The following is a 14,838-nucleotide window of genomic DNA, read 5'->3' on the forward strand; positions in this document are numbered from 1 at the left end:
CCCGTCGAGGGACCGCGCGCAGTTTGAGACGCGTGGTGTTAACTCAGCTCACCACATGTAACGGGCTCATCTCGTCCGTCGGCGCAGTCAATTCTACCGTCGCATTGCATTGCGTCGCAATGACCTTTGGGAATGCAAAAAAGTGGGAGACAGACTTGAGTGGTCAGAGGATGATTGGCATTTTACTCGTTTCTCACAGCAGACTTCCAACAGCTCAAAGCAGGAATGAAGTAGCATTTGGTCACTTCATTAATAACAAAACATAATATCCAAGTATTCTTTAGAGTATCATGGTGACAGATGATGTGCTAAAAGATGTCTTTAAACATATTAGTTGAGCTTTAAAGATCATTTTACAAACATATGGGAAATGTTGGTAAAATGAATCAGTTCAGAAATACTACTGTATGTCCTTATTTGAAACACATTATATACTCTATATTCAAATGTTGCACATATTCAAAACAACATTCACAAGATTATCCAAATTTGTATATATTGCCCACTTCTGCGTTGTGATATTTGGAATGCCAGTCATGTGTTTTTGAAGGGTTCGAAAATAAGACCTTTTTGGGGAAAACATTAATGGAAGAAACATTTGCTGTAAAATACCTGTGATGCACACACACAATGAACTTAAAGGCCTGTCACTCAATAACATTGTTCAAATGGAGGATTTGTACCTTTTTAAAATGATGTTGATGTGAAGAAAATAATTGTTAGAGTGAGATTGGAAAAATGGACACAATTAAATAAATTCAGATGACAAAGCCATTAAATGTTTCCAAAGAGCCCAGCCCGATATATAACCTGCTATGGCTTTTGTAAAACCCAACATAATGTGTGTTCTGATCTTTGTTAAACTTTGAAAAATCAAAATGTAAATACAAAAGAATGTGTATGAATAAATCTATGAAAGTGATGCAGGGACAGATATCGTTTTAGACCCATTTACTTTCCAGTGAATGCAACGTTTATTCTCACCACAATTCTGCTCATCAGAATTATCCAAGCAGTCGTTCTCTCCATTGCAGTGCAGTTCCATGGCGATGCACATCAGGTTGTTGCATGTCCACTCGGCGGTCAGACAGCCGTGTTTGTGTTCACAGTTCTCCTCGTCGTAGCCTGTTGGACACTGCCTCTTCCCGTCGCAGCGAGCCGACAGGTCCACACAGTTCATGGAGTCAACACAAGAAAACTGGCCTCGTGGACAAGAAAGAGATTCTGTGGGAACAAGAGCAACTTAACGGCTTAATCGGAATAAAGACATGTATTTTAACACAACTTACTGTCGCAGTCCATTTCATCGGTTCCGTCCAGACAATCCCCTTCACCGTCACATCTCCACTGAGCAGAAATGCAGCTGCCATCGTCACACTGCCACTGACTGGAGTGACAGGTAAGAATCTGGCCTACTGTGGAGAGGTGTGAGCAGAGGGCATGTTAATCATGATATTACACGTTTTGTATTGTCCATGAATAAGCTCATACTTTCTCCATCTACACTAGTGGACAGTCAGCTCAAACACAATAATGTGGACATGATGCATCTAGAGCCTTACAACAACAATAATGACTACATGTGACATTTTAGTCAGTCACATTTTATAACGGTGGTGATTGAAATGTTCATGAATGAAATTAGCATTACTAGCCCTGTTGAATGTGAATTTTGCTACACCAAATTGCCAATGTCAGCAACATGTGATCATGTAGGCCCAAAACATGACTGCCTAAAACAAAAGCATACATGTGTTTTCCTACCCGCAAAAAGCCTCAGCCTGGTTAAAAGGACCAAACAGAGGCAGAGGTGCAGGTCCATGTCGGCCCAGGCTCATCGGGACAAACAGCAGCAGCTGAGAGAAAAGCCTTTAATCAGCGCGCGCTGCGTTACCATGGCTGCGCCGCAGGTGTGCGCCGCGCGTCACGTGGTGCTGTACAAGTGTACCAGGCATACATACATGCAGACAAACAAATCATATCCTAGAATACCACTGTGTGCATGTTTTATGACATTTAGACAACATGTGGGCCAACAGTGACGCAACGTTATGTCCCAGACATTACATTGCTGATGTGGCTTTTGTAGGCCATAACCGATAATATAATAGATCCATGGCAATAAACTATTCACACAGAGGAGCTATTTCATTGGCTGATCAGTTACATAATTCATTATTACACACTGGGTCATCTTGGTTTGAAGAAGCAAATTCGGGAAAGTTAAAATAAATAGGCTTAAGTTAGTTATTGCCCTCTTATTAATGTTCTTGTCAAATTTGTTTTATTTTAGTCCTAAAGCCAAGCAAAATTCTTGTTATCATGCTAAAAATTGCTTTGGCAATCATGTGTGAAATATGTCCACTACCCAGCCAAAATCGCTAATGTTTTTTTTTTTATCTTAGCGTCATATTTATAAATTACGCACAATGTTTGCGGGATATTACACTGAACATAGAACAACTATTTGCCACCAAAATGAAGATGTCACAACACCAAGTGCAGAAAGTGACTAAGTAGCCTTTATTCCTTCATTTCTACATTTCCATTCCCTACAGGCTTATAACAATGGTTATAAAAAATCGTTTGATGCGGGCACATGAAAGCGAGTGACTGGACGTGATTCTAAAGTCAGAGCTCAGATTCTTCAATAACTCTGAGGTCTTTGCTGACACACAGCCCTTTGTTCTCTGGCCTTTGAGGTCAAATGTCCAGTTTGTTTTATGAATGAGCCTCAATCAGGACCATTAATGTTACATCAAAGTCACACGTCACGAAAAACTCAGGTCAAACACAAAACAGATTTTAGACCAAGCTATAATAATGAAATAAGTATAACAACAAACCAATAACAACTCAAAAATAATATTGAGCTAATTTAGTAATAATTTCCAAAACGTGGCCCATAATGCCAAATATAAATTAAGGGTTAGGCCTTGTTAAATGTATTATTATTTTGGCGCAAAGAGGCCTTTATATTTGAGGCCTGAGCATGAAAAAAAGGTTTGACCTGTAGAATATTTATTTGGGAGCAATTGGGAGCTATTTATAGGGTTATGGAAATATATAATACCTAATTGGTCCATCCATATTTTTCGTTTAGCCTACTTAATAAAACCAAGACTTAAATGTATTTTAGAATAGGTGTAATACCTAAAATCTATACAGGCTACTGATATGTTATTGCTATAGGCTATTCATAGAATAGTGTACATAATTTGTGTGCATAGGGCTGGCCTGTTTTATAGCCTAAGAAAGAAGCATGTATTACTTTGGCCCATGTCCTGGCCTGTGCCGCTGCGAGTCGCATGTTTCCAACAAAGGATCACGGCCATGAAAGTGGTTTCTGATTAAGTCCCATTAATCAGAGCGCATCATCTAATCTGTTTATCCAGATTATTGTCATGAGTTCTTATCAAAAGAATATCTAACACACGCAGAGTAACGACCCTATTCACTTTTCACACCTCTCAACTACAAAGACAAATTGGTTTCGACCCATAGGCCTGTGCGCGCCCTCGTGGATCACGCACTTCAAAGGCCGTTAGATGGTCCAGTTAAGCGGCCTTATAAAAGCAGCGCCCGCGTCCTGCTTCATTTGGCCTCATCTGCACCAGCGACAGCATCTGGAGGAATACTGAAGGGAAACACAATGGATCTATCTTTCGCAGTCTTGACCCTTTTGGTGGATTTAGTTCTTGTTCTGGGTTCACCGCGTTTCTCTGGGTTGCATCCAAATGCCGTTCTCCGCGAGAGGAGCGCGGGATCACGGCAGCAGTCCAGTCGGTTACCGCTCTACATGATGCAGCTGTACCGGACCATGCTCACAGAGGACCGCGTCACGAGCCCCGAGACTGGCCTGGGCCGATCCCGGATAGAGGACAACCCGGGCCTGCATGACGCGGACTCCGTCACCAGCCTCGTGGCAAAATGTATGTATGTTTCCTCATGTAAATAACACATTTTAAGAATTTCTCTCAAATCTGTCCAGTTGATAGTGGAAATCGCGAGATGATTTTAAATCTAATTATAAGTCAATTGAAACGTTTGTTTTTGATAAACCTATACAACTGGTGTCTAATCCTGTTTTCTTTTCATAATGCAGCTTGTCAGCAAATTGGAAATCACTGGTCTGTCACATTTGATGTGTCTTCAATGTCTGCAAGTGACAATGTCCAACTGGCTGAACTCCGCATCCGTCTCCCTGCCTTCAGCCAGTCGTCCCAGGCCTCTGTGGACATCCATCACCACTGCATCGGTCCAAACTGCCCCAAGAGGCCAGTGTTTCTGGGAAGAGTCCATGCCAAGCCCAGCTCCATGTTTTCCCCATCCTCCTGGAAGGTGTTCAACATGACGGAGCAGCTCTTGGACTGGCTTCAGGACAGATCCTCAAACAGAGCTCAGAAGGAAAGTGCTGAAGACACAGAGGTGGTTCAGCACACCACTGCTGACAGGGTCATGATGGTGGTGTTCACCAGGCAGAACCTCAACAGTCAGAGAGCACCCACGCTCATCCGCACAGCAGAGCACTCAAAGTACGTCCAGCTGGACAGCAGCTCCAGGAGGAGCGGACGAAGGAAGAGACACCAGCAGAACCGCCATGGCCCCCACCAGAGGAGAGGAGTGGCCGGAGCTGCTCCCGTCAGCAAGCCCACAGAGGACATGAAGAGCCCTCCGTGCAGGAAGGTGGACATGTGGGTGGACTTTGAGAAGCTTGGCTGGAGTGAGTGGATGGTGTATCCCAAACGCTACAATGCTTTTCGTTGTGAAGGTAGCTGCCCCACACCAGTGGATGAGACTTTAACTCCCACCAACCATGCCTACATGCAGGTAAGACGCACTTTTAGAGTGACAACATTATTGGGCCCATCAAACACCCTCTGAATAAAATGTTCTAATGGACTCTCTTTTGTCTCTCCAGAGCCTGCTGAAACTTCACCATCCGGACAAGGTGCCCTGTGTGTCCTGTGTTCCCACTCGCCTGGCGCCTCTCTCCATGCTCTACTTTGAGAATGGGAAAATGGTGATGAGGCATCACGAGAACATGATTGTGGAGGGGTGTGGCTGCCACTGAAAACACTAGTGGAAGAACATTCAAAGGAACATTTAAAGGAACATTCAAAAGGCACTTGACATAAATGTCCAACCAGCACAAAGGCATCTGCTGTAATGCATGGCATTCAAGGACACTGCTCTTTAAATTATTTTTTAGCTTTTTTGTAAATATAGTTTACTATGTCATGCTCAAGCCCAAATTTAGTCAACCTGTAAATTAAGTGGATCACAATGAAGAAAACAGTAATTTATTAGGGAATGTCTGCAGTGCCGCGGCGCGCGGCCGAAACTGCCATGTTATTTTTCTGCCGGCAGCGCGCCGCGGCTCCTGAAACTGCGCCGCTATTTGACCGCGTTTTAGCGCCGTATTAGACCGCGCCGGGTTAAGGTTAGTGTTAAGGTTTAGGCTTAGGGTTAGAATTAGCCATGAGGCTATAACGGGCGATAAGGGAAATGCCGCGGTCCCTGAAACTGCGCGGCAATTTGACCGCGCCGCGGCTCTCCAGCCACGGCCAATTTATTTACATTATTGGTTAAGATGTGACATGGCAAAATGGCGACTGAATTTAGCACTATAGATGTGTATTTTTCATCACAATTTAAATTGCTGTAAAAATATAAGCTCTTTAAAATATGAGATTTGTGGGTCACATTGACCATATCTGTATAATATACTATGCAATAAATTATTTGTATCTTGATAATTGTGTTAAGCCTTTTTATTACATTTGATGGTTTGTTGATTATTTTTTGAAAGTCTATGCAGTGTCTCCGTGGAAAACATATGAAATTGAATCATGTAAACATTTTCTATATTTATTTTACAAGTATTTAACTTTTAGAAGAAAAAAAAATTACCCCGGGTTTGGATGTTACATCAGGATTACACAGAGCAGAAGATGGTCACCATATTACTCCAATTAAGGAAAAACAATAACAACACAACCCCAAGCTTAGTTGTACTTTGTCTTTTATAACTATAAATATCAAAAAGTTATCACAATATTCTATTTAAGGCATCAAAAACAGCTTTAGCGTGAATGGCTTTGTTATATCAGATGGTGCTCCGGGAAGAACGCCAACTACAGTTTTAATATTAATTCATTATTCAACAACAGCACAAAATACTGTCTTATCATCTTTTTTTACTTAAGTATAACTGGGCTTCACATTCCCACCGCTTATTTTTCATAGTAGTAAACAACATTCAATAATAACAGACAGTTTCATATCGTACGGTGATCCTGGCAGCAGCTTCTCAGATGTCCATCTCAAACTGGGCCTCGTCTCCTGCGAGGACACATCTGATACAGTCACAAAGAAAAGGTTCAAATCACACCAAAGGAGATATAGTTTACCTGCAGTCTCCTCCGGGATGAGCTCATGGTTATTGTTGACAGTGGTTTGGGGCAGGTCAGAGTCGGGCTTCACGGGTCGGGTCACTCCGGGGATGTCCGGCAGGTTGGGAGGGGTCCGGGTCAGCGGAGAAGTCCGGCACTGCAGCAGGAATTTACGGTCGTAGATGATTCTGGTTCCTGAGAAAGTGACAGCGACGGGACACTTGTTTAGCCGGGTCGTGTGTATATTTGGCTGTCCAGGAAAACACGTACTACCATTTTATACAGTATGGCAGGCATGTCCAAACTAAGGACAGGGGGCCAAATGCGGCCCTCAGACCAATTTTTCTCGGCCCTCCGGCTTCCTGCCAAGTTGGTCCAAACAACAAAAAGTAGAAGTTTTTACTGTTCAATTGGAGAGATTGATGCATTTTGATGTTATACCAACATAATATTAATGTTCCAAGTCTTATTAAAGGTGTGGAGGCATCAAAACTATGTCAAATGCAAAAAAAAAAATGACATTTTCGGGTTGTTTGTGGCCCTCTGCTCCGTATAAGCTTCAAAATGCCACCCTCTGTGAAAAAAGTTTGGACACCCCTGCAGTATGGCATAGTTATAAACAACAATAAATGCAAATCATAAGTAGAGGTCGGTCTCTCTTTGACAAACACTGGTGCACCCGACGTATTACTTTCACAAACACTCACACTTTATTATTACTTTATTATAGTTTCACCAGGTCATGCCAATATAAAGTAACAAGTACTAATACTAATAATAAACACAATTCCCCACAAGAAAGAGGCACGGATTTTGACATAATTTATAATAAAAAAATTGCGCGCCGTGAACAATCAGAAATAAATCAGATTACTCACATCAGATGTAACGGTTTACGTGACATTTCATATTCAGAAATCGGATAATCATCATATTTTTTGTGTGATTGTAAACGTTAACAGCGCTAGAGACCTTGTCCCATAATAACAGCAGTAATTTCATGTTTTATTTGACATGAAAACGCACTAGAGTTTGCAGCTAAAGAGAACAGGCAGAGTTTAACAGTAAGAATAACTCAGAAACACAATATGCAGTGATTATCTCATTGTTAACGTGCATGAGCCCAAAGACATCTCCGTAACGGCCCATGAATGGCTCGTTAATCTCTCAACAGTGCAACAGCTACAGTATTTATGTTGATCTGCAAGTTTATTGTGTATTATAGCTAAGTTCTTATCTACACTGTGGGTATATTCTAGGGCTGCAACAAACTATCATTTTACTAATTGATTTAGCTGTTATATTCTTTTGATTAATCGATTAGTTGTTTATAACGCAAAGCTTGATTAAAACTAAAGTGTTCTCATCAAATCCACCAAATTGACACATTTTTGGAGTCATTTTCACACAATTACGCCCCGATTTTTGTCATAAAACGTATTTTCTCAGCTCATGTTTTGGAACTGGTGTATAGACCAGTTCACTGTTATTCAATTGCTAAACTAGCAGCCCTAGTCTGTTTGTTCCTGTTTAGTTTAAGGGTAATTCGGGACTACTGCAGACACCCGCATTGATCAATCATACTGAAGGTTTTCTCGTGCTGCGGAGCTTTTGACATGTTGTTTTGCGTCGTTAGATCATGTCACGAGCACGGATCAGCAGCATGAGATCATCTGTAAGCTATTATCATGGGCGGGGCAGTGCAATTAATCAAATATTAAATGAGATGGAGAGTCAGTCAGCGGTGATCAGCTCTCTGTCAATAAAAGCATGTGGTTTGGAGCGGATTTCAGATCCAGATACTAATCAATACTAAGACTACTGAAACTAGCTGTGCAGCACAAATACTTTGACATATATGAACTAAATTGGAACTTTCCGGACCATTTAAGAAGCAAAATAATAGTTTTTTTTGTTCAATCGAGTTAAAAAATAGACCTAAATGTAATTAACTTATTTGATCTATTTTTGTCAAATTTAACTTTATTTTGTCTTTCAGAAAGTTCTATATGGTAAAGCCGGTCACACACTTGAGGAAAGGCAACATGTTAGACCATGGGAACGAATATAAATTAAATATTTCTTTGTCGTTTCATTACATTCTCAATAATTGTGAATAATTGTTAAATCGGGATGTTTTTTCTCACAGTAATCATAAGACACAAATTTGATATAGTGACATCCCTAATCAGAAATAATGAAAAATCACATGGTAATATGACAAAAAGTGCTATTAATTTGTGCTTAAAATATCCGCATAATAATAAAAAACATTTTTATTACTATTGTATTGTATCTTGTATTTATGTTCTGGAAATGAATATTGAAAGCAAATGATTATTTCAGTAAGGTGGAAAAAGTTTTAATGGTAGACATCTGGACAATGTTTGGAAACTAGTGTCCTAAGACTTTTCTGTCAGCAAGAGGAAGCTTTTTAATTGAGAGGTCAAATGTATTTTAAAACACAGGCTTTGAGAACCAAAAGGAGAAGTTTGTTTGTCAATCTGCGGCTGAAACGGTGGAATAATCAGAAAGAGAATCTTAAGCAATTCAAAACGGTTTATAAAAATACTGTTCTCCCAAGGTACAAGGCTGTGGGTTTTTAATAATAAATAAATCATTACCAGAAATTGTAGTATTGTACAATTCATTCGGCTTTTTTAACTTGTAAATAATCAATGTCAAATTTTAGTGTTGCGATTATTGTGAGAAAAAACGATTTAACGATTATTCATGATTATTGAGACTGCGACCGTGAAATCTTTAATTTTTGTTTACTCCCGTGGTCTGACATGTTACTGTTGTGACCAGTTTTATGAAAATGTACTTTCTGAAAGACAAAATAAAATTGAACATGAGAAGAGAAGTTTTTTGAATCTAAGACTATTTTTCAGATGAGAGATTGAACAAAAAAGACTTAATTATGCTTCAAAATTGTCAGGATTGTTATTTTTTGGTCGTTACGATTAGATTGTGACCTAAATAATCACGATTATCGATTAACCTGATAAGCTTGACATCCCTGTTGTAACTGCTACTTGTCACGACTAAACATTGTACTGAAAAGTGTAGATAATGTTGCACTTCTGCACACTCCTTTTCTAACTATTAACTAGACCTAAAGTACAACAACGCATGTTTTTATCAATGTTTTTGACGTTTGAAATAAACAAAACCAAAAAAGTAGTGGACCATGGAGAAGTGTATTAATGATTAAATCCAGGAATAGTTTGTTCTTTTTTTTGACATTTGACACAATAATGCCGCTGTCTTGGTTATAAAAATGATGTTTCGGTACGTGTTTTAGAGACACAGGGTTCATAATACAACTACGATTATGGCTAGTCACAATTAGTCTCTGCAGCCCTAATTGAAAGCCATTTTTTGTTTTTAATAAGACAAAAAAATAATCGATCCAGTGTTTCCCACACATTTATGATATATTTCTCATTATTATTTAATTATTCATTATTTAACACCAATTTATTGTTCAGCTTATTTTAGACAATGAGGGCAAACCTATGGTGGGCCGCCATTGTCTCCTCTAATAATGGGAAACACTGCGATCAATATGAGGAGTTTAAATTAATTAGTTTCTTCATCATATTGCCTCGTTAGTCCCAGGTTTAAAGCATACAAAGCTACAAAATGAGTTGCTGCACGTGCCACGTTCCCAGGCTGTGTCTGGACCGCAGCTGCTGACACGTTTATCTTGTATCAACACGCACCTTTACGGTCCCTTAACTGACCGACACTACGTCAACCTTAAGGGACAGGATGGGTTTTAAATCAACACGTGCGATGTGTTGCAGCTTTCCCAGACCCTCGTATCGTCTGCGGTGAAAACAAAAATGACACACACAAAGCCTTCAACTCGCCGGTCACGAGCGGCCATCATTAAACCGTATGTTAAAGAATGTGCTTTACGACACCGTGGTAAAATAAGAAATACATGCTGTGAATAGATTATGGCTCCAGATCGTTGGAAAACTGACTCAAAATAATCAACAATCAGTAACAACGGTCACTGAGCTTTATGCTACATTTATGATATAATAGCTGAGGTAATGTCATTAAGTGTTCTAGTAAATGGAGTAATCAGACTGATTGTAGTGATAGTATCTTGGCTCATATGATAACAAATGCGGTTAGGGATGCATACCTAAACCCACATTCAGGTTCAAGTCCGGATTCGAATCTAGAGGTTTAGGTTCAGGTCCTAATGAGTCCGGTTGAACTCATGCCATATTTGCATAATGTTATAACAGCGTAACACAAGCTACTTGGCTCAATTAAGTTGAAGACACTTGAACAAGGACGACTATCAAACACAAGGCTTAACTGCAGAGTGAAATAAACTTAACTTGTCTGCTTTATTCACTGTTTTTTAACAGAAGTTACAACTTACAAATCACAAGCTGTTAGCTAGCTAACACACATTCATGTGTTTTACTTGAGGAACAAGAGCATGTTGAGTGTTGTTGACAGAGTCAGTCTGGGTCAAGGGTCAAAGCAGCTGTTTCATCTGATACAATGTTTTGCCTTTAGACACATTTCCATCTTTAATGTTACAGATCCACTGGCATTAAAAGTCAGGTAAAAAACTTCTAACAGACAATACACCAGTGTAAATAATTAAGTCAGTGTAAAATAACAGAATTACAAAAACTGGCATAAAAGTCAACTTGAATCACTATAAAGCAACTTACAAAAGTAGAATATGAAAATATTTTACAAAACAAATAAAAATAACATGGCAGTGTTTACGTCTTTTCCAGCGCGAATTTTGCGATCAATGGAAGGTTTAAGATGGTTTAGATTCTAGAACAAAAAGGATATAGTATTTGAGTGCTATATTTTTTACAAGTCCAGAACCGGTCCGTCGTAGCGGGACGCATCCCTAAATGCGGTCAAAGATGATGAGGTTGGAAACCTTTTAGGATTTTATAATAGCAGTGTTTCCCACAGGTTTGCAGACTGTGACTGTGGTGGTACAAACAACGGCAGAAATCTAAGGGAAACACTCTAAAAGGTCAAAAGTTAGGTTTACTCACATATTTTTAAGACCTAGACATACATAGACTTTCAATTACACCACAATTATAACAAATAAGACATATTATGCAGATTTGGGGTATTTAGTATTAACTACAGCATACATAGATTATCCTTTTACGTTTTTAAAATTCAATATTTATGTAAAATGGAGTAATAATAGAAACAGGTCCACTGACTTCCTGTTCTACAAAGAAGCCACGCCTCTTCATAAAGGCATTTCACCATAACATTCAGCACGTTGTCATTTACTACTCATGTTCTAACCCTGCATGTGTGACCCGGAGTCTGATATATATGTTTTTGTATAATCAAAATGATGCACGGAGCAGTAGGTGGAGATAGGGTGAAGGTGACAACAGAAATGTCAGAGGACTCATTTGATTGCAGGATCTTTTTTTTTTTTTTAAAGATGACTCAAATATGTATCAATCAATATATCATAACACAACTAAAATGCAACAATTTTGAACAATAAGTCCCTTTTAATACTCTCCACAAACCCGTCCGTTGTGCAATGTGGTTCAGTCTTATAGGAAATGGCCTAACCCTGCTGTTTGTCCACAGGCCTTTTGAGACTGTGATTATAACAGGACATAAGCTCGTTTAGGGGACAAACTAGGCAACTCGCCAGCTGTCCATGCACATTGTGACAGTCAGCTGACAGCTGGTAGTAGCCTTGCTTCTGGTTATAAACATGTTATCCTAGCTTGCAGTCGCCATGCTGTCTTCATTCACACAGTGTCCAGCCAAATGGTGTGGCTCATATTTCACGATCGCATTGCTCGGACATGGGTTCAGAATGTTCCACAGAACGTGGATCGGGCTCAGTTTGTGCCTGACACAGGGCATTACCTCCGGGCGTGGTGCTGAACAGAGTCCCTCCCGGAGTGGTGGAGTATTCCTGGGGCATGTGGGCTGCATCGAGGACGGCTACACGCCTGACAGCGGGGATGTCCCGGCATCTGGTGCTCTGGCTGCCCGCTGACATGTCGAACTACACCGCGCTAAAAGCTTAAGCTCCACGGGGAAAGAAAGGGCGTATTTGTGCGTAGCAGTTCTCAGCAGAAGCGGAGACCTAGAGCACACGTGGTCACGGCAAATACACAACAACAAGCACTTCCGCTAAAGTGGCACGTGCATCGGAGCGTGCTGATTGGCTGAGGCCAGGGGGCGTCACTAGTAGTTTTTTCCCCCTTTTTTTCTTTTACACACTCGACTCAAATCAATAGATTGAACAAGAAAAAACGTTACTTAGATTTTTTAAAAACTTGCTGCAATAGACATAGGTTTGTAACTTATGTCTATTGTTTGCTTATCTGTTTTTTTATGTTTTACTGTGTTTTTGCACATGTTTTCTCATGTGGTTTTCAATCTACAAATATCAAATAAAGACAACACACTCATTATGTATTTAGTTATTTAAGTGTAAAGCAATTGTCACATTTTTTTCTAATTTATATGCATTGTCTACATACATATGTAGAATACCTTTCAAAGAATAAAAGCTGTGCAGTTAATTTTACAGTCCTATTACTGCAGCCCTTGCCTCTTTAAATTGACGACACTATTTACTCTAAAACAATCAGACTTATGATGTGTGGATTTATTTTTTGATAACTAATGAAACTGCATCCTGCCCCATCACCACATTCTTGAATATGAAAACAATCAAGTCTAAAAGCAACTTTTATTTTGTTCTATCACAAGTGAATTAAATTACACACAAATGGTCTTTGTGATCATGTGATGTAATTTACAACCTCCAAAGCATCACAGTAATAATACAGGTATGTCACATGTTTGTGTTTATTATATTTCTGTAAATGTTCTGAGCTGGTGTACAGGGTAGAGATGATCTATACATATCTTCATGTCAGAGGGGTTCTGATTGAAAGGCTTGTATACATATTCACTGTTGTTCCTCTTCTCTCCAGGACCATACAAAAGGAAAGAAATCAAGTGGTCTTAGCTACAAAGCCTCTACACGCCCCACGATGAAGGCGTATGCTTAGACTACATAATGCTTAAAGAACACCAGAACAACTATATGAGGTGCATAGCATTCTAATTAAATATATAGATATTTTTATATCATATTTATACATACATTTTCATAAAAACATATTTTTTGTGCATGTGTGCAGTTGCATTCCTTAGGATAGACTAATATGATATTGCGTTTACATTGTCATGTATCTGTTCTATAGGTGAACTTTATTCTTTTCACAATTAAAAATGGTACAATACTCAGTAGTTACTCATCCTCTCATTGCAAGGCCAGGAATCTTCTCTCCCATTCCACCACAGACATGCACACCGCACACCGCTCACCACACAGTCACACAATGTACTAGGGGAGTGTTATATACTGCAGAGGGTCATGGTTTCAATTGTTAGTACTTTTGAATATCCAGATTAAAACTTATCAGTATATGCTCTACTTAAATACTGGTATTTGGGATAACAGTAAAAGGCTGGTTCACTTTGATTGTAGATGCCTGACATTTCAAGAGCTCAATATATGAAATACTTTTACTATTGCAAATATTTATTTCAGAACATGAACAAAAAATTTACTAATTGGGGTTATTTAAAGACATATATACATAGCTATATATTTTTAAATATGTTTTAGTTTTGGTTGTTGAAGCAATAGTTTACATTGTGTGCAGAGGCACAGGAGAAGGAATATTCCTGTAAAATGTCAAAAGTTAGACTTGACTGGATTGTAGTGGGACAAATTTGAGGACTGATTGATAATTCATAAATAACATATTGGTTTTACATTTGACCCACTTGTAAATCCATTAGTCTCAACACTGCACACTGATGTATAATCCCTTTAAATGTATTTACTTGTTATAAATATATATATTTACTTTAAATGAAAGTTCAAATTTATCATTATGTGTTTCAGAGGGACTGAGGTCAGCTCTTTGTTATCGCTTTCTGTTCAAAGATTGACTGACCAAGTAAAACCTACACATTTTTCACAACAATCATCCACCACAAACTCACACCTTATGAAATCCTGTCTCTGAGAAGGAGTTGGAGACCGTGAGTTAACAAAGCAAAACTTCAGACTGTGCACAACTCAAAAGACCTGAGTGGATTAACAGTGGAAAACATGTGATATGTAGTAAATGTGTCCTTGTACATGTCCCTGTTGTATGAAGTCATTCAGCGTGTCCGTCATTCAGACTACAATAGTATTTACAGTAGTAGAGAGTTAGGAACCGTGTGCTACCATGATATGGCCCCGAGGTGCTGCCCCTGGGGAAGAAATGGGCTTCTGCATAAGGAGGGGAACTCACTGAACAACATGGACGACCGAGTAGGAAAAACCAAAAGCAAATTTCTTTAAAAAAAAAAAAAAGCAAACCAA

The 14,838-nt window shown here is 39.3% G+C and overlaps 2 protein-coding genes across 2 annotated transcripts; one reads left to right on the forward strand and one right to left on the reverse strand.

Moving 5' to 3' along the window:
- The first annotated feature begins 1,895 nt into the window (after positions 1-1,895).
- LOC140367166 (nodal homolog) lies at positions 1,896-5,105 on the forward strand. The gene is made up of 4 exons (XM_072453519.1): positions 1,896-1,944; positions 3,696-3,932; positions 4,106-4,830; positions 4,922-5,105. The coding sequence occupies exons 1-4, from the start codon at positions 1,896-1,898 to the stop codon at positions 5,072-5,074; spliced, it is 1,164 nt and encodes a 387-aa protein (XP_072309620.1). The 3' UTR covers positions 5,075-5,105.
- A 903-nt stretch (positions 5,106-6,008) lies between these two features.
- Positions 6,009-12,580, reverse strand: eif4ebp1 (eukaryotic translation initiation factor 4E binding protein 1). Its single transcript, XM_072455249.1, has 3 exons — positions 12,306-12,580; positions 6,414-6,590; positions 6,009-6,345 (listed from the first exon to the last, which is right to left on the reverse strand). The coding sequence occupies exons 1-3, from the start codon at positions 12,439-12,441 to the stop codon at positions 6,314-6,316; spliced, it is 345 nt and encodes a 114-aa protein (XP_072311350.1). The 5' UTR covers positions 12,442-12,580; the 3' UTR covers positions 6,009-6,313.
- Between the last annotated feature and the right edge of the window lie 2,258 nt (positions 12,581-14,838).

The sequence above is a fragment of the Eucyclogobius newberryi genome, unplaced genomic scaffold, assembly GCF_026437365.1.
Source record: "Eucyclogobius newberryi isolate DKJ021-1_F unplaced genomic scaffold, fEucNew1.0.hap1 SCAF_2, whole genome shotgun sequence".
NCBI lineage: Eukaryota > Metazoa > Chordata > Actinopteri > Gobiiformes > Gobiidae > Eucyclogobius > Eucyclogobius newberryi.